This window comes from Sceloporus undulatus, chromosome 2, assembly GCF_019175285.1.
Source record: "Sceloporus undulatus isolate JIND9_A2432 ecotype Alabama chromosome 2, SceUnd_v1.1, whole genome shotgun sequence".
NCBI lineage: Eukaryota > Metazoa > Chordata > Lepidosauria > Squamata > Phrynosomatidae > Sceloporus > Sceloporus undulatus.
In genome coordinates this window covers 49,478,831-49,500,653 of record NC_056523.1, presented here as the reverse complement: position 1 = coordinate 49,500,653, position 21,823 = coordinate 49,478,831, and the positions used below count along the sequence as shown (strand labels likewise).

Below are 21,823 nucleotides of genomic sequence, written 5' to 3'. Positions count from 1 at the left end.
AGAAACCAGACAGTGAATTTTACATATATTATTTTAGGTTGTTACTATGTGCCTTCAAAGTCAGTCAGTCAGTTATTTATTTATTTAATCTTTATTAAATTTATATTAAAAATACAACAACATACAGAAATACAAAAATACATTAACACATAAACAATACTACATCTTTATACTTAAAATTGTTCTTCCTGAGCATCTGCTATTTCGTTTCTTTAAATGAAAATATAAGGTTAGTTCAACTTGTTAATTTATTGCAACTTACTTGCAGATATTTTGGTTTGTTATTTCTGAATTATGGTGACCCTAAGGCAAACCTATGACAGGAGGTTGTTGTCAAAAATTTGTTCGGAAAAGATTTGCCATTGCCTTCCTCTGATGCTGAGAGTGTATGACTGTGCAATCTTGTAAAACAGAAGGAGATCTCTTGTGTAAGAATTCTGTATTAGTGTAGCACTTGCAATATAAATGCCACATGGGATACCCCTTGGTTTTGTTATTTTGAAAATTTGTTCTGCACTGTTAACTGAAGGAAGTCTAGATAAAGTTCGGCAAGGGCTTTGGGTTTTTAGTACAAGAGATCCTTTCTCACTTCTGCTTTGTAAGGCTGGCATACTTTCAACGTATCCACCTTGATTCATTTGCTCCAAAGGGGATCTACCCTTATACTTTGCTCACATAATTTATATGGAGAAGTACTTGGCCTCATAAGAAACTGCCATATCTGCTTCATTTGTTTCTACTCTGTTGACTTGTAATAATTATTTAGCCAAGTATGAGGGCTATAGGTTGCAATTGTTCTTTTGGATCAGTGCCATGGAGCCAATCTAAGCAGATGCCTTGGAAGAAGACTGCAGAATGGAGAGCTGTGAGAGAAGACTGCATAGAAAGAAATTCTGAAGGAAGTCAAACAGTTTAAATCAGCGGTTCCCAACCTTTGTTGGGCCGCGACCCCCATTGCGAGCTAAAGTCCCACCCGCGACCTCTCTCATTGGTTGGGAGGTGAGGAAGGGGCAGGACTTTCGACTACCTACAAGCCCCAGCGGGCTTTGCGGCCGGATGTCCCGCCCCTTCCCGGCCTCCCAATCAGTCAGGGGGCCACCGGGGAAGAAGGGGCGGGACTTCCGGCCGCAAAGGCCACTGCGGCTTGCAGTCCCGTCCTTGTCCCCTTCTCCTCATGGGTGCCTGGCACCAGCGGGGAGAAGCAGAGGACGGGGAGGTGACCCCGTCCCATTCGCCTTCTCCTCGTGGGTGCCTTCGCTGGCACCCGTGAGGAGAAGGGAAGGGGAAGAGGCGGCCCTGTCCCATTCACCTTCTCCTCGTGGGTGCCTTCGATGGCACCCACAAGAAGGGGAGGGGAGGAGGCGGCCCCATCCTTGTCCCCGTCTCTTCGTGGGTGCCTTCGATGGCACCTGCGAGGAGAAAGGAAGAAGAGGATGTGACCCTGTCCCCTTCTCCTTGTGGTTGCTGGCGCTAGCGCCAGCAACCACAGGGAAAAAGGAAGGAGGGGGAGGTGGGGGGGGAATCCCAACCTGCCGACCCCCAAGAAAGGGTCGAGCGACCCCCAAAGGGATCATGACCCCCAGGTTGGGACCCCTGGTTTAAATAATAACAACCACAACTATTACAACTGGTGAAGAAGAAACATGAATAAAGTAGGTTTGGCAACCATTTGAGAAAATGTGAAAATAGAGAAGGCTATGGCCTATTGCCCTCTTCTCACTTGTGTAGACATTAATGAGGAAGAACTGGCAATACGTGAGCAACAACACATGATGAGCAGGTCTTAAGTTTTAATCATGCCCAATGTCTTTTGGCAGTTAACATTTTGTTGATTTGAGGGTCCAAAATAACTCCAGAGATATGTGATCAGTCAAGAAGAAGGATACCATTTTATTTAAGTCAAATGATCATGTCCAGAAACTAAGAGGAGTGAGAATAAGGTCAACAAATTAATGCCCTTCTGAATTCCATTGAGTTAATGCTATTTGGGATTGTAAAGCTTTTGCTAAGTATGGTGATGGTCTCAGTCCAACTAGTGACTCACAGACATATGAAAACACAGCAGCTGTGTTTCTCTCTGTACTTGCCACTGTGAACTGCCTGGGGCTGGGGGCAGGAAAACCGGCTGATGGCCTGTCAAATAGGATGCATTCGACATGGCAAAGGAATGCTAGAAAGTGGCAGAAAGGAAAGTCTGTTCATTGAAAGGTCAGCTAGAGAAATCTCTGGCACAGGCTTTCAGGAAGAGTTGAAGGTAGTTGAATTTGCGACAAGGAAGACAAGCTCAATAAATAAATAAATAAACACATTCTACATCCTGTCCTCTGCTTAGTCCGCTACATGTTCACAGTGAATAATCTATATAGTATTTGTAACAATGTAAGTTGGAGGAGTGAGAGGAAGGCACACACCCAAGTTCTTTTTCAAAAGACAAATAGGGAAAACAAGTGCAAACAGCAACACAGTAAGGAGATAGGGAGTGGACTCTTGAGGTCACAGAAGCTCCTCTTTTTTGGCTGCAACTCCCAGAACTCCCTGCCCCAAAGTAACAGTTCTAAACTCTGGACCTTTCTGTGTCCTGTTTGGAGTTCCAAGTGGCTATCCGTGCCCTCTTCCAAAATATTCTATTTCATTCCTCAATCTCTCTCTCCACACACATTTCCAAAAGGATATCTCTCTCTCTCTCTCTCTCTCTCCATCAAATCTTGGGGCTCTGCTTTTGGTGAAGAGGGATCCATACTCTGAGACTATATATGCATTTCTGACATGTAGGTGATGACAAGAGGTGTTCTGTTTTTTGTTTTGTTTTGTATTTTGAATAAAATATTTTTTATTGAAATTCACTTAAAACATGCAAAAAGAAAGAAAAATAAAAAACAATCACATGACACAATAAACACAAACAAAACAGTTTCCACAGTGACCCAAATAAAACCAAGACTAACAAAATTTCAGCCTTTCCCCTCCTCCACCCCATGACTTCCTGCACAACACACACACACGCACATACACATTCATTTTTTTACCATACAGAAAAGAATTACTACTTAAATATCAAAACCTATTCTAGTATCCTCTCCTTTTCTTGTCTTAAAATAATCTATAAAAGGCTGTCAGGTATTTAAGAATGTTTGTATTGAGTTTCTCTTTAACCAATTTGTAAATTCATCTGATACTTCTGCATCCATTTTTCAACATTTGTAGTTGTCTTCTGTTTCCAATATTTTGCTACTATAATCATATAACATAGGAACTTATCGCTTGGCTTTTAAATTTGGTTTACCTCTATCCGGCTTAAAGCTTAATTCGGGTGGCATCTTGATGTTATTAGAAGGTTTTTGCCACTAAATTTCCCACCCAAATACATCCTGGGTGTATCCCCACTTCCAGGTGTGTTCCTCATGGCTCTTCTCAGATCTGGGAATTTTCTGGCTTAAAAAACTGGCTGCCGGAGTGCTCCTGGAAGCGGGGATGCCCCCTGGACTGGCCAGTTCTGTAATTTATGTGACACACGTGACATACTCTCTCCCTGTTCCAATTTGACAGGGATAGTCTCAATGAACTCTCTACCACCCCACTTTTCCAACTGCTTCTTCTTTATGATCTGTGTGACTCACACAAATGGGTTATCTGCACCTGCGCAGTGTACCATTTGGAAACTTCTAGAGCTGTTATTTCAGCATTTTTATGGTAGCCCTGCCCATTCCCTGTGTGCCTAAACACAGTTCCTTTTCTTCCATTGCAGCATCAGCATTGTAGGAACACTTTTTGGAGTGATTTATTGGATTTGGCTATGGATTTATGTTTTTCCATGAGCATTTTGACTTGGTGACTTGTGATCTTGTCTTTTTGGCTGACCTCAGACTCCCCTTATGATTCTTTGCCTTGTGTTTCAGGTTTGGCTTAACGATCATTAAGGCTTTATTGTGACTTCTAGTTCTTTCAAGAGTGTACTGTGTGTGTGGCTAAAATTCCCCCAAACGATAGTTGCTCCAAGTGCCTCCTTTGTCTTGGTGAGGGGCACAATGGAGCAGCATGGAGACTCTGTCAGGCCTTTACATTCCAGGTCCATTGGAACTGAGAAGTGATATTAATGCACTTCTTTAAGATGGCATTACTCAAGCAGCAGAGAATAGATTGTTGCATACTGCTTCAATGAGTTCCACCATTTCTCAGCCATCTTTTATACCTGGGGCCTCTTCCATACCTACAACGTTGTATGGGTGATTGGTCCATGTCACTAAAACCATCTTTGACAGAGGTCAGTTCTCTTCCATCAAAGTGCAGAGAGACCGCCAAAAGGCCTGTTGTGAAGCCATATGTGGTTTGACCCCTCACACCAAGCTGAACCTTTGTTATTGAGGAGGATTTGGCTGCCAAATCTCATTAGATCACTCATAAGCAGTGCAAGAAGAAGAAGAAGTGGGGAAAGGACAATTGTTCTCAGACCTCAGAGTCTTCTTCTTATACAGTTGAACAATGTGGTACCATAGTTCAGATGGAGCCATTGCCTCTGATACGAATTGAATTTGAACATTCTCCAGAATGTACTGAAATACCTGTTTCATCACTGACCCCTGCAGGTTTCCCATACACAACAGAAACAGGAGCTTTCTCAGAAGGGGAAATTGCAGATTCTGCGAGGTTTCCTTCCAGGATTCTGACCCCACCAGGCTGAGGCTTCTCCGGCTTCACATCATCATCACGTGATTCCACGTTTAGGCTAGTCAGGGAAGCCAAGTAAAGTTGCGCAACTACTCCAATTCTGTGCTGCTATCTCCATGAGACACATGGCATACATGTACACATCCCCCCCCTACATACACACACTTCAGTGACTTGTGCCAGTGCACCATTGCTCCATGGTTCAAGCTGACAAACGCCTTGCTTGGGTACTGCTCCAGCTGAGGCAACAGCATCAGATCCTGCAACTGAATATTGGCATGCAGCATGAGGACCATTTGTCCTGATGCTCCTGGCCCTGAGGGTATGGGGACAAGCTCTGCAGCTTTTACTGCAGCATCTGGTTAAGAAAAGACAAGTCCTGGAATGCTGAAAAAAGAGAAAATTTTATTCTTGAAGAAAAGAATAGGCAAGGATTCTTGTTTTTCTTTTCTAAACTAAAATCATCTCTCTCTCTCTCTCTCTCTTTAACATTATTCCAAGACCAGACTGACAGTGGTATCAGCAGCTTTCTTGAGAGGGGTCCCCTACCCAACATCTGTAGAGCTGCAACTTAGTTTCAGCCTTCAACATTATCTATAGACTAGACACAAAGTCTCAAGTGAAGGCTGTTTTGGGGAGAATTGTGCTCTTTTTCTGTGTGGCATATTACTCCCTTCTCTTATGGTTAGAAGCTTGTTAGGGGCTATCCAGACTGGCCATCTTGATGATGAATGCCCACCTCCACCCCCCTGATGCCCTAATGCCGCATGCCACTCCAGATGGTGTGTGGCATCATGATACACCTTCAGCGCCGTGTCCAAAGCACCGAAGGGGCACCATACAGCCGCACCACCACAGCTATGGTGCTCTTTGGAGGGTTAAAAAAACCCTGCTTTTTGCAGCTCCTTTTTGCACCCTCCAGAGGCTGGATTGGGGCTGTGGTTTGAGGTTGCCATGGCCTCGATCCGGCTGAAGAAGGGGTGGCTACATGTTGCCCCTTCAGGGCTGTATGTACAGTCCCTTAGTCTCCCATTTGTGTGAGCCACAGAGACTTTAAAGAAGAAGGAGAGGCTGCTCACCTGTAACTGTAGTTTTTCAAGTAGTCATCTGTGAACTCACACAACCCTGCCTATCCTCACCTTGTCATCTGCTTCTCCTTCAGAGCCTTGGTTGCTGCTTTGGCATCCATGGGTTTAGAGGGGAAGCATGCTAGTTGGGGCATGAGGAGTTGATAGTGCTACCACTAAAATGCTTACATAGCAGATCTAGAAGGGTTTGGATGATGCACTGCTCAGATGTAGATAACCTATTTGAGTTCACAAATGATCACTTGATGAATTACAGTTACAGGTAAGCAACATGTCCTTTTAAAATGTCCTTATTTCTCTCTCCTCCTCCCACTTTACTTCTTTGGCCTTAACTTACTTCAGTTGCTGCAAACTGAGTTCAAAGTGCAAAAGTAGTTTGCACTCAAAAGAAATTAGCAGGGGGAGAGAAGAAGAAAGGAGAGGAAGCAACTGAATTTTACTGTTCCTGGTAAGCTCAGACAAAAGCAAATTGTTGCAACCTCTCCTAGCTTTTATTTTTCCTCTTCTTTTTCTTTTTGCCATTTTTTGCCCCCTTGAGCACATTTTGATGTTGTTTTGCCATGCACTTGCCAATTTTTATCTGCAAGATGTTGGAGTATCTGATGACATATCCCCATTATTTAATTATGGACTGTAGCAAAACTTAGATATAGGTGTGGCTTTGGAGAATGTAGAAAGTTAGGTGTGCCTTTAGCTTTTTCCTCTCTTTATTTTCAAATCCCCCCCTCCCCAAGGAGCCCCAGTGGTGCAGTGGTTAAATGCCTGTACTGCAGCCATTCACTCAAAACTATAAGGTTGCAAGTTCAATCCCAGTTAAGGGGGATCAAGCTTGACTCAGGCTTGCATCCTTCCGAGGTCACTAAAATGAGTACCCAGATTGTTGAGGGCAATTAGCTTACAGTTGTAAACTGCTTAGACATTGTTAGTTCAGTATGAAGCGGTATATAAATGAAGCTGTTTGTTTGTAATAGTTTGAAACCTGCATGAAATGAACTTTATGGGCTGTAACCTTAAAACAAATTTGTTTATATCAGACGACAATAGGAGAAGAGGATGCCTCTTGAGTCTGCAAATGTCCACCCCTGTTGCATACATATTGACCCAATGGAAGTGATTGTCATAAGAGTCTTGCAAAGGAAGAAGTAATAGAAACAAAATCACCTTGTGAATAAGGCTTTGAATAAATAAATAAAAAGAATAAAAAAACTGGAGATATCCAGCTTATGTTTCAGTTAGTGATGGATTATGGATTGCACATTTATTGTATGTAAGCCCCTGACTTTCTTCTGGTCTGCATAATCATCCGTAATAAATTATCAGGGAGCCAGTAGTTCCCATTCCTAAATTGCATTAATGCTTGTGCAGTCAGTCAACGTCTCTATCCATTGCTGTGAATAATTGAGTGTGGTGACATACACTGGAATTTTGCTAATACTTAAAATGCTTTTCGAATGAAGGCAAGTAATGGGAGAAGTAAGAGAACTGCCTGTAAATCATGTTCAGATCCCAAGACATTTGGGGCTTTGTTGTTGCCTTTTGGGGAGTTTTTAATGTACCTCTTGACATATATTATTTTTGCAGAGCTTCCCCTTTGTGTCATAGCATTTGACATAAAGACATTGGCAACTGTGAAGACAGAGTTTATTATCCTTCTGCCTCCCTCCTCCGGCCTAGAGAAAAATCTTCCATTTGATTCTATTGTATTGATGTTTCCTAATCATCCCATGTATGATGCAGTTAAAATATAACTCAGGAAAAAGGGCTTGATTGGGGTGGTACCCACCTGGAAGGCCACAGCAGCACATTCCAGTGCACCCAAAGTGACATGATGCCACTTCTTACTGCTGTTTTGACCAGTTTGGAGACAATTCTCTCTCTCTCTCTCTCTCTCTCTCTCTCTCTCTCTCTCTCTCTGTTTTGTGGATGTTTGGGGGATTAGGGGAGCAAACTGTTGTCTTTTTTGCATTTTTTAAAGTATTGGAGTGGTTTGGGGGGGCAAAAAAGTGCTCCCAAATGAGCCTGCTTTTTTATTGTGCAGATCTGGTGGCTTTCGTGAAGGTAGGGTCACATGGGCTGCAGTTTGCATACCCCTGGACCAGAGCAATGTTTTGGAAATGCAGGTCCCATAATTCCTCATCATTGGCTGAGGACAAAGGGGAAAGGTGGAAGGAGAAGAGAGAAGCTTGGACATTTTAAAAGCAGTTGAAAAGGTAGGACAACAGTGTTACAAAAAGTCAAGACCAATTGGTTGAAAGCAAATTGGTATTTGATGGGAAGGAAGGTTAGTAGTGAATGTGAAAGAATGTGAAGGAAGGGCCTGAGACACATCGGCCAAAAGCGGAGTGCCAGCACCAAAACTAGGGTTCCAGAGTGCACAGCAACTGCATGCTCCGGAACCCTAGTCTGTACGGGCAGCAGCATCATGGGCACTGCCATGATGACAATGATGCCGCGCAGTATCTGTGTGTCACTGTGCATTGCTTATATCATGAGTGTGCCGATAGCGCACTCGTGACATGTGCAACACGCTACAAAAAGAACCTGGAAGAACCAGGTTCTTTTTATTATGGAGGGACGCTGCACAGTTTGGCGGCTGCGGCATCCTTCTGCAGTTAAAACAGGTAGCCGTAGCCTGCCACTTTGGGGCAGTCTGTACTGCCCCAAGGGTAACAGAGAAGAAAGTGAGAGAAAGTGAGATGGGAATAGATGAAGGAGAAGAGAATGTAGATTAGAGAGAGAGAGAAGGAGTAAAGGATGAGGAGGAGCTTAAGAGTAGTTATAGAGTGAGGAAAGGAGAACAAGAAGGGAAAGATTGGAGTTTGAGAAGAGGAGGGAAGGTTTAAGTTAGATTAGGTTAAGGAAGACAGTTTGGAAGAAGGAAAGGTAATGTAAAGTTATACAAGATAGAGTTGGATTAGAAATATTATATAAACTGATTGGAAATGTAATAGATTAGAAGAATTGAAATTTGAGGGACCATCAATATTGATATGTAATATGAATTTATTCTGATGTGAGTAGAACATATATACAAAGTTTCTATTATTATCTGTTCTAATATGTTGTTGTATGTTGTATGTGTGTGATTAGTGTTTTATGTGTTAAAATGTTTAAGAAAAAAGAAAGAAAGAAAAAGGAAAAGTAGAAAAACAGAAGCTTAATCAGGGCTGTCCCTGCCAAATCAGGACAGTTGTTGGGTATGGGTGATGGTTCTGGATATAAGACATTATTAGTCTAAGTGTGAGTGGAACTTCAGTAAAGTGGTAGGATTGTAGCCCAAACATTTCCAGTATCGGTTGAATAAACAAGAGAGGGTTAATAGATTTTTTTCCCTTTATGGCACTCATTTCCTTGCCATGTAGCATTACTAAAGGTGGGGAAAATCTTTTCAAGGAATTGTATTTGGCTCAGTTAGATTTCTAGCTTGCCTTATCCCCAGGGCCTGGGAAGACAATCACACTAAAAACACATTTCAGGTTTTAAGAAAAAAACTATGGCGACATGGAAATACAATTTTAGAATGAAATCTCAAGGTGGAAAAGCATGTTATATGACTAAACGTTTAACAAAAACCCAGTGGTTGCCTTTTTAAGACAACTTGAGGGAAAGGATTTGGAGTGAAGAATCTGTATGGGAGTGTGCATGTCCTGTTATTTATTGGAAACATTTTAATTTTCTCTTCAGTGGAAAAAGCGCCCCCCCCCCCCCGCCAATGGTTTGCAAAGATTGAGAGAGGTCCTGCTGTTAGGGTTGTGTTCTAAAAGTCACAATGCAAAAAAACAATGGCTTGGGATAAAAGGAAGTCAGGTATGCCATCTCACTGACAAAGTTTTGGTCCATTTTTTTTATTGCCAGGAAAGTTTAAACGTGTTCCTTAAAGCTGTTCTGTTTCTGTTTGATCTGAAGGGGCCAGGCTGGTCTCCTTTTCCTGGGAGGGGAGACAAAGGGTGCCATGAGCAAATGGCCTATGCTCCCCTGGCCAATGGAGGGAGACACAGGGGATGTTCCCACTTAAGATCTGAAACGATTTAAAATACAACGTTTTTAATAAAATCGATTCAAAATAACACTGTTCTTATCCCGCTATCCGAATCGCTTTATTCATCGTTCCCATCTGGTTATTTAAATCGAAGTTTTTACCTGCAAGCGTTCCTATTTGGCATGAAATTGGTGTTTAAATAAAGCGATTCTTCTCCTCCATACCTTATTTGGAGCTGTCAATCAATAGTACGTCAGAATGACGTAACGTTAATCCGGAATATTTGGAAGCGATTTATCTTTTGGCATCATTTCCATTTCATTGACAGCCAGGGAGAAACCCTTCAGAGAGCCCAGAGATCAATGGGAGAGGCTTCTGGCAAAGCGAAGCTCTTTCAGATGAAACTATGGGATATGTTTGTGGGGCAGCATCCTGTCTCCCAAAACAGCCAGGGAGAATCCCTTCAGAGAGCCCAGAGATCAATGGGAGAGGCTTCTGGCAAAGCGAAGCTCTTTCCAGAGGAACTATGGGATAGGTTTTGGAGGGCAGCATCCTGTCTCCCAAGACAGCCAGGGAGAATCCCTTCAGAGAGCACAGAGATCAATGGGAGAGGCTTCTGGCAAAGCGAATTAGAGCAACCCAAGCTCTTTCCAGAGGAACTATGGGAGAATCCCTTCAGAGAGCACAGAGATCAATGAAGGAGGCTGCTGGAAAAGCAGGGAGGGAGCACTCTTCCCAAAGATTCTCTTTCCAGGGTTGGAGGAGAAGGCAGATTCCATTTGGGCACAAAGGCGATAACCCCCCCCCCCTGCCTGGGCGAGATCAGATGCCTCCTCGCGAGGAGCCTTCCCTTCCTGCCTCTCCTCCGTTAGAAATGGGCTCTCCCCACACAGAGGGGAGGTTGCAATCCACCGGGGGAAGCCTTGTAGTCCTTGCAGGCGCTTGAGCAGCCGGGACTTCATGCGCTTAAAGCGCTGAAGAGATTAAGCGCCTGTAAACCATTAAAATAAAAAATAAAAATAATCCTTATCTCTTATTGAAAGACCACAGCAGACAACAGGAGCGAGGGAAGCAAAAATGGCGACAGCCACGACGGATGGGGACAGAAAGGGCAACTCCTCCAAGGCCAGCCCCCATCGCAGTCCGCTCCTCCCATCCATCTAACCCGATTCAAAGGCTGTCGTTCCTATTTAAATACTCCGGTTCCTAACTTGAATCAATGGAAAAACGTAGGTCGGACCCTAGTGTTTTTTTAACACGCGTTAAATGAGGAAAATTCGATTTAAATTTTTATCCCGCTCTACGATTCGATTTGTAGTGGGGACGATTGCGGGTTGCTCTAGAACCGTTCTAGGTTTAAATCGGATCCTAATAGGAACGCCACTCCTTTGATTCGATTCAGAACGCAGAGTTTCATCTAGTGGGAACATACCCACAGTGTACTGGCCTTTAACTCTGCACTCTCTGGGCAGCTGGCACTAGAAGCTAAATGCTCTTTTTGTTATAAATACAACTAAATCATTCTACATTTCAATGTCTAAGATGTTTTTAGCAGTTTGTAGCACTTTTATAACTGCAACCTGTTTGTGTTTTGGAAAGCAGTCCAGCTTATATTGCTTAATTTACCTCTCCACCAAATCATGCTTGAGAGATTGTAAGAGAACTTGGCTAATGTCAGAAAACTCTAAGCTGGCATTGCATTCAATCTTAAAGAGAGATCTACAGGGAGACTTCATAATGGGCTTTGTTGATCACTTCATTAGGCAAAACAATCATCCCAGTTTGCTATAATGAAGTTTTCCCTGTTCATTTAACCCTTTCGAAATTAGTTTTCTTATAAAACTCTGTCTTTTAAAAAAATCTTAAGGTGAGGAGCAATGCAAAGACCAAGAGCTGTAAAAGCAAAAACTTAAGTTCATGGACCGTAATTTAGACTTACTTGTTAAAGTTGTTCTGTTTTTATAGAACAATATTTTAACTATGTGATCCAAATGGAAAGTATGGTGGGTTCTTCCCACTGCTTATGTAAAGAACTGACCAATTAAGTTGAAGTCATTACCACAAATCCCATCATTCTAGTTTGCCTCCTGTTGGCATTTCATTTCAAGTCAGCATTTTTACACATATTGAGAGACTGCTGTTTTAATTTTCTGATTTTTAATGCACTGTGACAGCCACAAGACATAATGAAACGCTAAGCCAGTCTTCAGGTCCTCATGCAAACAATGTCATTCTATCCTTATTCACATTTTATTTTGCATATTTGAACAGATGCTGCTTTCTTCTGTGTTAGATAGGTATTGTTCATTGCTTTTGGTTGGTCCCATAGTAAGAGGTTAATTCTCTGTCTTTAGCAAGAAATTGTGAAACAAAGGTAATACTATATATTCTATAATACATACATGTGCGCATGCGCATGCGCGCGCGCGCACACACACACACACATATATATATATATATATATATTGCAAACAAGGAACCCTAGTAAGAGTAGGCCATGTGGCCTCAAGGCACTTTGTAGCTGTTATAGGAGATCCTCCCCCACATCTGGCAGAAAAGAAAAAGGTGCAGTATCTTTCCTGGAAGCTTTCAGGACCAGTGTTTCAGTACAAATATAAAATATACATAACATTGACAAAAATAACATTTTAAATAATCCATTTTTCTAAAGTAGAAGAGGACTTTTGGCCACCTTCTTTCATGGCAGTCCATGCAGGTGCTGAAAGGTCCTGTGCTGGAAAAAATGGTCCTTACACCCACTTAATATAAATAAATAAGAAAACAAATATGGAATGTGCAATCCTCTCTTTCTCTCCCTCACTCTTTCCCTTCCTCTCATATCTGCACTGCCTCTCCTTAGATGGGTCCTGTTATTAAAACAACGGACAAAGTTACTATACCAGAGAAACCCAAACCTGAGTATATTTTTGTTTCAGTTTCTCTCTTAAAAACAAAGTTGTCAAGTCCAACAGGCCATCTTCACACATACTTGCTTCTGTGCCCATACTCTCACTTAAATAAGCATCCAGTGAACTAGCCTTTACAAAAGGCATTTTCTTTTGTACATTAAGTCCTGGAGCTTCAGAGAAACATGGGTCACAGGAGTGAATTACTTTGCTGACCCTCTGGGATTTCTGCAGGTTCTTATCTAACCCAATTGTAAACTAAATCTTCCTTAGACTTTGTGCAGGGATAAGAAAAAAGAAATTAATGTTGTCTCTTTAGATCAAGATGCAATCCTTCTCCCTTAGTTTGGTAGACAACTTGCAACTACAAGAGCACAAGTTCAAAGGAAAACAAAAGCTATGGTGTAATCTTTTTCTTTGTAAAAGGGATGAAGTGAATATTGTTGTGAACACAGCTTCTGCTGTGTATGTATTTTTACTTCAGTGGGGTGTTTGCAGAGCCTTCTTATACAAATGTAGGTATTTGCTAGGAAAGATATCTAGATCTTCCATTAACTAGTGTTGTAGTAGTAGTCTGCCTTAAATTCTTTCTGTCTTATGGAGACCCTATCATTGTGTTTTCTTGGCAAGATTTGTTCAGCATGGGCTTCTCATTGCTTTCATCTGAGGCAGAGAGAGTGTGACGTGCCCAAAGACCCTCAGTGGGTTTCCCTAGCTAAGCAGAGATTTGAATCCAGTGAGCCAAAAGCTTCTTGTACTTTATTCAGAATTCTTTAGAGGGAGAATTTGCCACCAGGGTTACACTAATGCTAGGTCAGTGAATGGTGAGACAGCTGCCATTCAGGACTTGATTCTGGATTAATGTGCTGACCCGCTATGTATTACAGAGACCAAGTTGGATGGGAGGAGAGGAAAGGCATTAATCTCTCTCAGCTTTGCCCACCAGGATTCTCTGTGCTGGCAAGACCGGACACAGTGGAGAGGTAGAGTTGAAGTTGAAATTGTCTGTTGGGATATTATCCCTCTGGCCAGGTGTCATATGCATCAGTCTACAAAGTTTGAGTGTGTTTATTTGATGGTGAGGGAACCAGGACAGATTAGAGATTCTGTTGGTGTACTGTCCACCCCCATTTCTCAATGCTATACCTGCCTGAGCTTGCTGGGGTGGTGTTGGTGTCCCTGTGGCTTGTGATGCTGAGGAACTTCAACATTCATGCCAAAATCACCCTGTCAGGAGTGACTCAGAACTTCATGTCAACCATGACAACCATGGCTCTGTACCAACTGGTACCTGGCTCCACTCATGCTGCTGGGTTACACTCTAGACCTTGTTTTCTGTACAGCATAGGATGGTGGCGATTTGGGAATGGAGGAGTTTTTTCCTGTTCCTTTTTCATGGACAGATCACTTCTAGGTCAGGTTTAGATTTACTGGAACCCAGAGCCACTGTAGGGGTATTAGGACCATTGAGATGGTCTGGCCCAGATGGATTATGCATCTGGGTAATTCCTAATGGTTCTTGAGGAGTTATTCTGCTGCTTTGGCAAAGTCCTGTTTGATCTATGGAATGGCAAAATGACCAGGGCAGTGGACACAATCACTCATAAGCATCCCTTCTCAGGGAGTGGAGCTAAACTAGTCCTCTGATTTTTTAAGGAACTGGAAACAATTAAATGAATGAGACTGAGATTAGAGAAATACTGGGAGAAACCTCTGACCCAAAACAGGCTAACATCTATCTGATGACTTATGGTATAGCAATAAGGGTGCTCAGAAATGTCATTTGTTCCAAAGAGCTGCATCCAGATTGCTAAATGTGACTGGCTACAAGGAGCATAGATCTCCCTTGTTGCAACAGCTCCACTGGCTGCCACTCCATTTCTGGGGACAATTCAAAGTACTGGTGATACCCTATATGGCTTGGGTCCAGGCTATCTGAAGGATCTTATCTCTTTTTATGAGCTCAGTAGAACTTTAAAATCTCATGGAGAATCCCTTCTCTCCATCCCACCACTATCTCATGCTTATTTGGTAGGAACAAGGAAGAGGGCCTTCTCAGTGGCTGCTCTCTTAAACTTCCCTCCTTGCTTTCCTTCCATTGGTGAGTGAAAACACCAAGCTTTTGGAAAATGAATGGGATGGGCTTTTAATAATGTTATGTGCTTTTTAAATGATGTAATGTGTATGGCAGGGAGTTGGACTGAATGGTCCTTGTGGTCACTTCCAACTCTGTCATAGAATTCTATGATTCTATGTTTTATGGTCCATACAATCTCTTAATGAATTTTAATGTTTTATGTGCTAAATTGTTTAATTGCTTTTTTAGATAACTTTATATTTTACTTTATCAAATACATTTGTATAATTTTTAATCTGAGTTGTTTTAGGTATGTTGTTAGACCCCTTGAGTCCCATTGTTGGGAGGAAGATGGAATATAAATGAATAAAATAATAATAATAAATAATACACATATAGTTGAAAGTGGTACCCAATTAAAATTGACCCAATGTGCATTATTATTATTATTATTATTATTATTATTATTATTATTATTATTCTCTACCACAGAATACTACAGAAATGGTGTCATCTATTGAATCTGGCAGTCCCTATTCACAATTATTTCCAGTTTAGTTTTGGTAAGGGGAGCCCTGCTGATTGAGACTAAATATCTGTTTAGACTGGTGTTCCAGTCCCTCCTTGACTAGTGAGATGCTTCTGAGCGGTCAGTAAGAATAATTGGAAGATAATAAATGGTGGATAGTGGCCAAAATTTTATTTTAGTCCTGACTAGAGTAGACCCTTTGAGTAAATTGGAATGGTATTTTCTCACCATTCAGCAGTTGATTCTGTCAGTCTATTCTTGAAAGGGCTGAAGCGACAGGATTCCAGACAATGTGTCCCATTTTACAGAGACCTGTAGTCAGTTTGAAGGCTGTCCAGAGTGGAATCTGAAGCCCATCAGCATTGTGCACCTAGACAGGAGATTAAGCACATGGGTCACCTGGGCATAGTGTTCTTCACTATGGTGAGATGTATCCATAATTCTATATAAATTTTAACTGCTTACAGTTGGCTTTCTGTATCTATGGGTTCTGCATCCACAGATTCAACCATCCATGGCTTGAAAATATTTTGAGGAAAAATTTCCAAAAAGCAAACCTGGATTGCCTTTTTATATAAGGGACACCACTTTTCATAATGGGACTTGGTCTTCTATGGATTTTGGTATTCACAGTGGTTCCTGGAATCAAACCTCAGATACCAAGAGCCCACTGTATTGCTAGATTTGCATTTGATTTTATGCAAGCCCATGTCCCCTTTTTGGACTATCCTTTTCAGGCTAAGATAGTGTCTAAGTCTTTCACAAACCTTTACTTCCTTACTCTGCTTTTGTCGTTCAGCCACTGATTAACAGTGTCATTCTCCCTCTGGACTCAAACATTCCTTTTAGCTATCATGGGCAATAATTCCTGGGTGATATACCTGATGTCTTGGTGAGATTTGTGACAGAGCATTAATTTTAGACTGATGGTTTTCAAAGTGTGAGGCAGGCTGCCCTGGGAAAAAAAACACTGACATTTTATGAGGGAGGAGACAAATTTCTGACATTTCCCAGTCTAAGTTGTGTGTTACCTTACTCACCCAGTGGGAGGTGTAGGCACAAACAGCCCACATTCATCACCAGCTAATCAGTACATCACGACAGTCTCTTTCCTCCTTATTGTGTTGATAGAATCCTTGAATTTAAAAAAATTGAGTGAAAAAGCGGTGGCTTGCTTGCTATAAATCTATTTGTTTCTCAGAAGTTCTCTGCAGGTGGTAAAGAATGTGGGCAAAATTATACCAAACTCATTGGAGATAGCTGTTCTACACCTCTTACCATTTTTCCAATTTGATACACAGAATTATAGTTTAGATTGTTAGCTCATAGAATGAACTGGACTTAAATTTGCAGAATCAGAATCACAGGTTATTTTCAAACATGAGAATCCTTCTCCTAGGATTGCTACTCAGCTGCAGCTGACAAGAAGGACCTGTGACTCATCTTACCTTCTTTTAGAGTAGGGGGTTTACTGACCTTTCACCCTTTGCATATGACTCTGAAATGGTTTTAGCTGAAATAGTAAATTATAACTGCTTCTTACTGGATATCCTAGACAACTAAAAGCAGCAAGCAGAGAAGCTGCAAAACCAGAAACCCACTGAATCATAGAAACATAGACTTGAAAGGGCCATCCAGTCCAACCCCCCAGCCATGCAGGAACACAAAATCCAAATCACCCCCAACAGATGGCCATCCAGTCTCAGTTTAAGAATCTCGAAAGAAGGAGACTCCACCACCCTCTGAGGGAGTGTGTTCCATTATCAAACAGCTGTTAGAAAGTTCTTCCTAATGTTGAGGTGGAATCTCTTTTCCTCTAATTTGAATCCATTGCTCTGGGTCCTATTCTCTAGAGCAGCAGAAAACAAGCTTCCTCCATCCTCAATATGACATCCCTTCAAATATTCATACAGCGCTATCACATCACTTCTTAACTTTCTCTTCTACAGGCTAAACATACCCCAGCTCCCTAAGTCTCTGCTCATAGGGCATGGTTTTCAAACCCTTCACCATTTTGGTCACCCTCCAGCTTGTCAACATCCTTTTTTGAATTGTTATAAGTGCAACACACTGGTCCTTTCTTTTCTGGTCTCCCAGGATGTTAACCCCTCCTCCTAAGTTCATTCAGTCCCAGACAGGTAGTCCAAAGAGGATTCTATTGATCTGCAGATGGGATGGCATGCTTGATTAGTAGCCAGCATCCACATTTGTGGGTCACAAACTCAAGGGACATGCATTTACTACAGCATCCTGGCTAGATTGTTAGGATCAGGAAAATCTGGGTCATCATCTACATTCAGCTGTAAGGCTGTCTGGGTGACCCTAGGTCAGTCTCAAACAACCATCCTAGTCCACCCCATGAGAGTAAAATAATAGGACAAGTATTTATACAACCTTGAACTCCTTGAAAGAAAGGTGGAATAAACCTATAATAAATTAACCAATAAATTTACTTCTGCTACTACTGGAAGTCTGATATGGAACTTGCAAGGAAGAATAATATTTCTGAGTGTTATGAAAGCAATCACATCCAGTAGATTTAATAAAATGGTTCTGGAAATACATATATTCATTTTACAAGAGGTCAACACTAATTTTCCGATAAATGGTAACAATGTGCTATCCTTCAAAAACTTTAATGTCCCTTTCCTGACATGGGTTCCAAGGTGATGGGATGAATAAATTACCTAGGAAGAATTTTTTAAATGATTTTTTATGGTTCCAGGTAAGCATATATCTACAACGTTGGTTGCTGCAATTGCAGTATGAATATCCAAGCAATTAAACTCTAAATAATGGGTGGAACAAAATAAAAATGCATGTTCTTTAATATAGGCTTTTGTTAATTTTTCCTCCTAGTCCCACTGCTGAATCTCCGACGACAACTTTTAAAGTCGTAGAAAGGTTGGTACATTTAAAATGTAGTATCTGGGGATTATGACAATATGGGATTATTAGTATCATAAAAAATGGCTTTATATCAGGCCAGACTATTTGATCATCTCACCCAGTGATTCCCAATCTCAGGCCTTCCAGGTGTTTTGAACTTCAGCTCCCAGAACCCTCAGTGATCTTGGCCAATAGTCTGGGATTCTGGGAACTGAAGTCCAAAACACCTGGAAGGCCTGAGGTTGGGAATCACTGGGTGAGATGAACAAATAGTCTGACCTGATATAAAGCCATTTATAGTTTGGGAATCACAGATTCTAGCCCAATGTTATCTACTCTGCCAAGGTCTTTCCAGAATTTCTGGATGAGGTTTTTACCATCATTTGCTACTTGTTAAGCTCTACTATCCCTCCTTGCATTACCTGCTACCTGAATCTAGGATATTCTGGCACTGGGAATGAAGAAATGTACAATTCACATGATTCCTACCACAAGAACAGGTAGACTTAGAGGTCTGGGTCTGGATGGTGTTGCATCCTTTTATGGTTCCTGGGAAGGAAATCAAGACCAAAGTTTAGATACCCAGAATGGTAGTTAAATTAAAAGGCAATAAAAGACAAGAACCCCCCCCCTTTCTTTCTTTCTTTCTTTCTTTCTTTTTCTTTTTCTTTTTTTTTCTTTTGCTGCTGCTGCTGCTTCTGCAGAAGGCAAAGAGTAGGAAAGCAGCATTAAGCATTTAAAAAGCGATGGTGGTACACAGAGAGAGAGAGAGAGAGAGAGAGAGAGAAGCAAACCAGAGTATAGAGGAGGAAGGTGAATGAGGAGGATAAAAGCAGAAAGATCATGAGGGGAGGCAAATGAGGAGAGACAATTACCTTAAACTTACTGTGAGTTTGCTATGATGAATGGAGGAAAGCAGGGAGACTCCTCTTTGGTATATCAAATACAAGCTGGAGAGCAGGTGTCTGGTGTTCTCAGGCCACAGTAGATGGCCGATTAGGCAGAAACATGGGATAATGGCTCTTTCTTTCCCTGCCTCATTCTCTCACATGGGAAATAGGTACTTTTCACAGAACAGGCTAGTGTAAATATACCATTACACATACACACAAAACACACTATGCAGTACCTAGCTCTTTGAAAGCACCTGGGGTAATCATCTGACAAGGGTGCTAACTGATTTCTGTTGTACTTACTCAGAGCCCTATTTTCAGGTTACAGGTGACGAATTTACACTTTCTGTTAGAAAATTAGTAGCCTGGTCAAATTTTAATGACTAACCATTATGTCAAGAGACATTGCCAATGATGTTTTCCTTAATATCTTATATTAAGTAACAGGTTATTAAAGTGAACATATTAGGACACTGTATGAATACTTATACAATGATGAGTACAGTTACCACATGAAGGACATCATTTGTGTTATTTCTTCACCAGCAGAGGCATTTGTAAGCTTGTAGGTTCCATAACTCTGTACGATACTGAAAGGTGTAGCAGGAACCAAGTTCAGAAAACTCAACCTTCAGTAGTAAAAACGCAGTAAATTTTTATCCAGTAACAACAGCTCCAAACCAGAGATGCTTATTGTCAGAACTTAACAGCAAGGGTTAACAATGCCCAATTGAATGACACACAATGGGCTCATTTCCCATTTGTTAAAACGAATAAATCTATTTGCCCCTCTCTATTCCAATAGTACTCCCTTTTGTTCTTACACCCAGGTTCTTCCCGCAGGAACAATTTGAACATGTTTGAATCATACTTGCCAACTCCCCAATATTATCACACCACATGTGGCTGAGATCACTACACTCATCTGTCCACATTCGCGGGGGTTAAGGGCACAGGACCTCCATGAATGTGGAAAAAATGCAAATAACAAAAACACTATGTTTTTACCTGACAGAACATCTCTCTAGAAATCTCTAGGTCCTCCAGTGCAACTCTGTGGTCAACATCTGCCACATATTGACCACATAATTGCACTGGAGGAGCTACAAATGCCCAGTGAAGTGTTCTCTTTAGGAACCTCTTGGTTCTTCAGTGTGACTTTTGTTTAAATTTAAGCATAGAGTTACACTGGCGGACCTAGCTATTCCAAGAGAGAACATATTAATAAATCCGTGAATAATCAAATCTGCAAAAGTCATAGCTGCAAATGTGGAATTTCTCTGTGATAATTACAGAACTTAAAATTTCATACAGTGCGCCCTTGCCTTATGTGGGGGATCTATTCCAGACCCCCCCCCCGTAAGACAAATAGCGTGTATGCTCGAGCCCCATTGAAAATAATGGGGCTTATGCACATGGCATGGCGCATGTGCCATTGTTTCAATGTAAGCTGAAAGCCGCGTAAGAGGCAACCGTGTATGACGCGGGCACACTGTACTAATTTTTATATGGCAGGCAAGGTGCCTATGCAAATCTTGACAGCTGCTGATTGCCATTTTTGCTTTTCTAAAGCAGATATACCAATCCAGGATGTTATTATAAACAACCTGCCAACTAGGATAGCAAGTTAATGGGCACATTTGGCCATTCTGTACATTTTGATGCTTTACTATCTACCATCAGAAGATCCTGATAAGCTTGAGCTGTCATGATGTTATGAGCATTTTAATTTTTTTGTAAATTGCCCCAATTTTACTCTGTGTAGCTATTTCACTTTAGCAACAATTCCACTTTATAATAGAAGAAGTTGACTGAGAGGCTGCAGAAAAATAATTCTAGATGACAAAATACGGGTGAGACTAGGAAGTCCTCATAAAAAGGAGGAAGTGGAGGGAAGGAAAACACAGCAGCACCTTTAAAGCTAACTTTTTTTAAAAAAAAGAAATTCTAATGCAATATTTCATGTATAGAAATCCACTTCTTCACATGAGGTACAGAGTGATATCAAAGCCTCAGGTTAAAAAGCATATTTATACAGTTGGGGGACTAGAAGACAGAATGTAAGAGGATCAAAAAAGATGCAAATCATGTCCCTTGCCCTACATTTTCAAATGTCTGGGTGAGGTGATACAGCACTTTTAGATCTTTACAGTGGTCAGTTACTGTGAAAGAGACTAGCACAGGTACTTCTTTGAAGTCTTCTAGGAAAACTGCAGTATCTCATTCACCCTAAAATCATTTTATACAGTTGCATTTCTGTACAACACTGGAGGCAATGACAGCACTCTGTGAACATGCAAGAGAGTTAATTGAGCATTCCTGTGATGTGGTGACTGGAGTACTGCACTAAAATTAGACTGACCCAGGTCCCCCCCCCCTCACCCCCGGTCAGTGGGTCTATGCTGGTGTATCACTGTCACTCTCTTAATCTTAGTCTAACTTGAATGGGGGGGGGGGAGAGTGGCTTGCTAGTTTGTTTAAGATTTGGAAGGATGGACAGAAGCACATAACCCTGAATTTCTTGGAGGAAGCCAGGATAAAAATGCAGTGACTAAAAGAAAATTGATGCAGACAGTGGTTCAGTTGGGCAAATTTAGGCTCTGAACTCATACATCTTGTAGAAGGAGCACTCAACATAGATGATAATATGTTCTGCTTCACTAAGTTCAAAATGTAGCAAGCCATCTTTGCTGCATTTGGAAGGTTTGTACTTATGAGGCTGAGTGTGACTCTGGACCTTTACCCCAAAACCTAGCCCCAGAAGTGACAGGCCATTGCACACGTTTAATAATAAATG

The 21,823-nt window shown here is 41.5% G+C and overlaps 1 protein-coding gene across 1 annotated transcript in view; it reads left to right on the top strand.

Moving 5' to 3' along the window:
- The window catches only part of C2H3orf20 (chromosome 2 C3orf20 homolog), an 86,208-nt gene that overhangs the window by 61,252 nt on the left and 3,133 nt on the right, over window positions 1-21,823 (top strand). Inside the window, exon 15 of the mRNA XM_042453978.1 lies at window positions 18,104-18,148. Coding sequence (XP_042309912.1) covers window positions 18,104-18,148 — 45 coding nt within the window. The remainder of the gene's footprint in view (window positions 1-18,103; window positions 18,149-21,823) is intronic.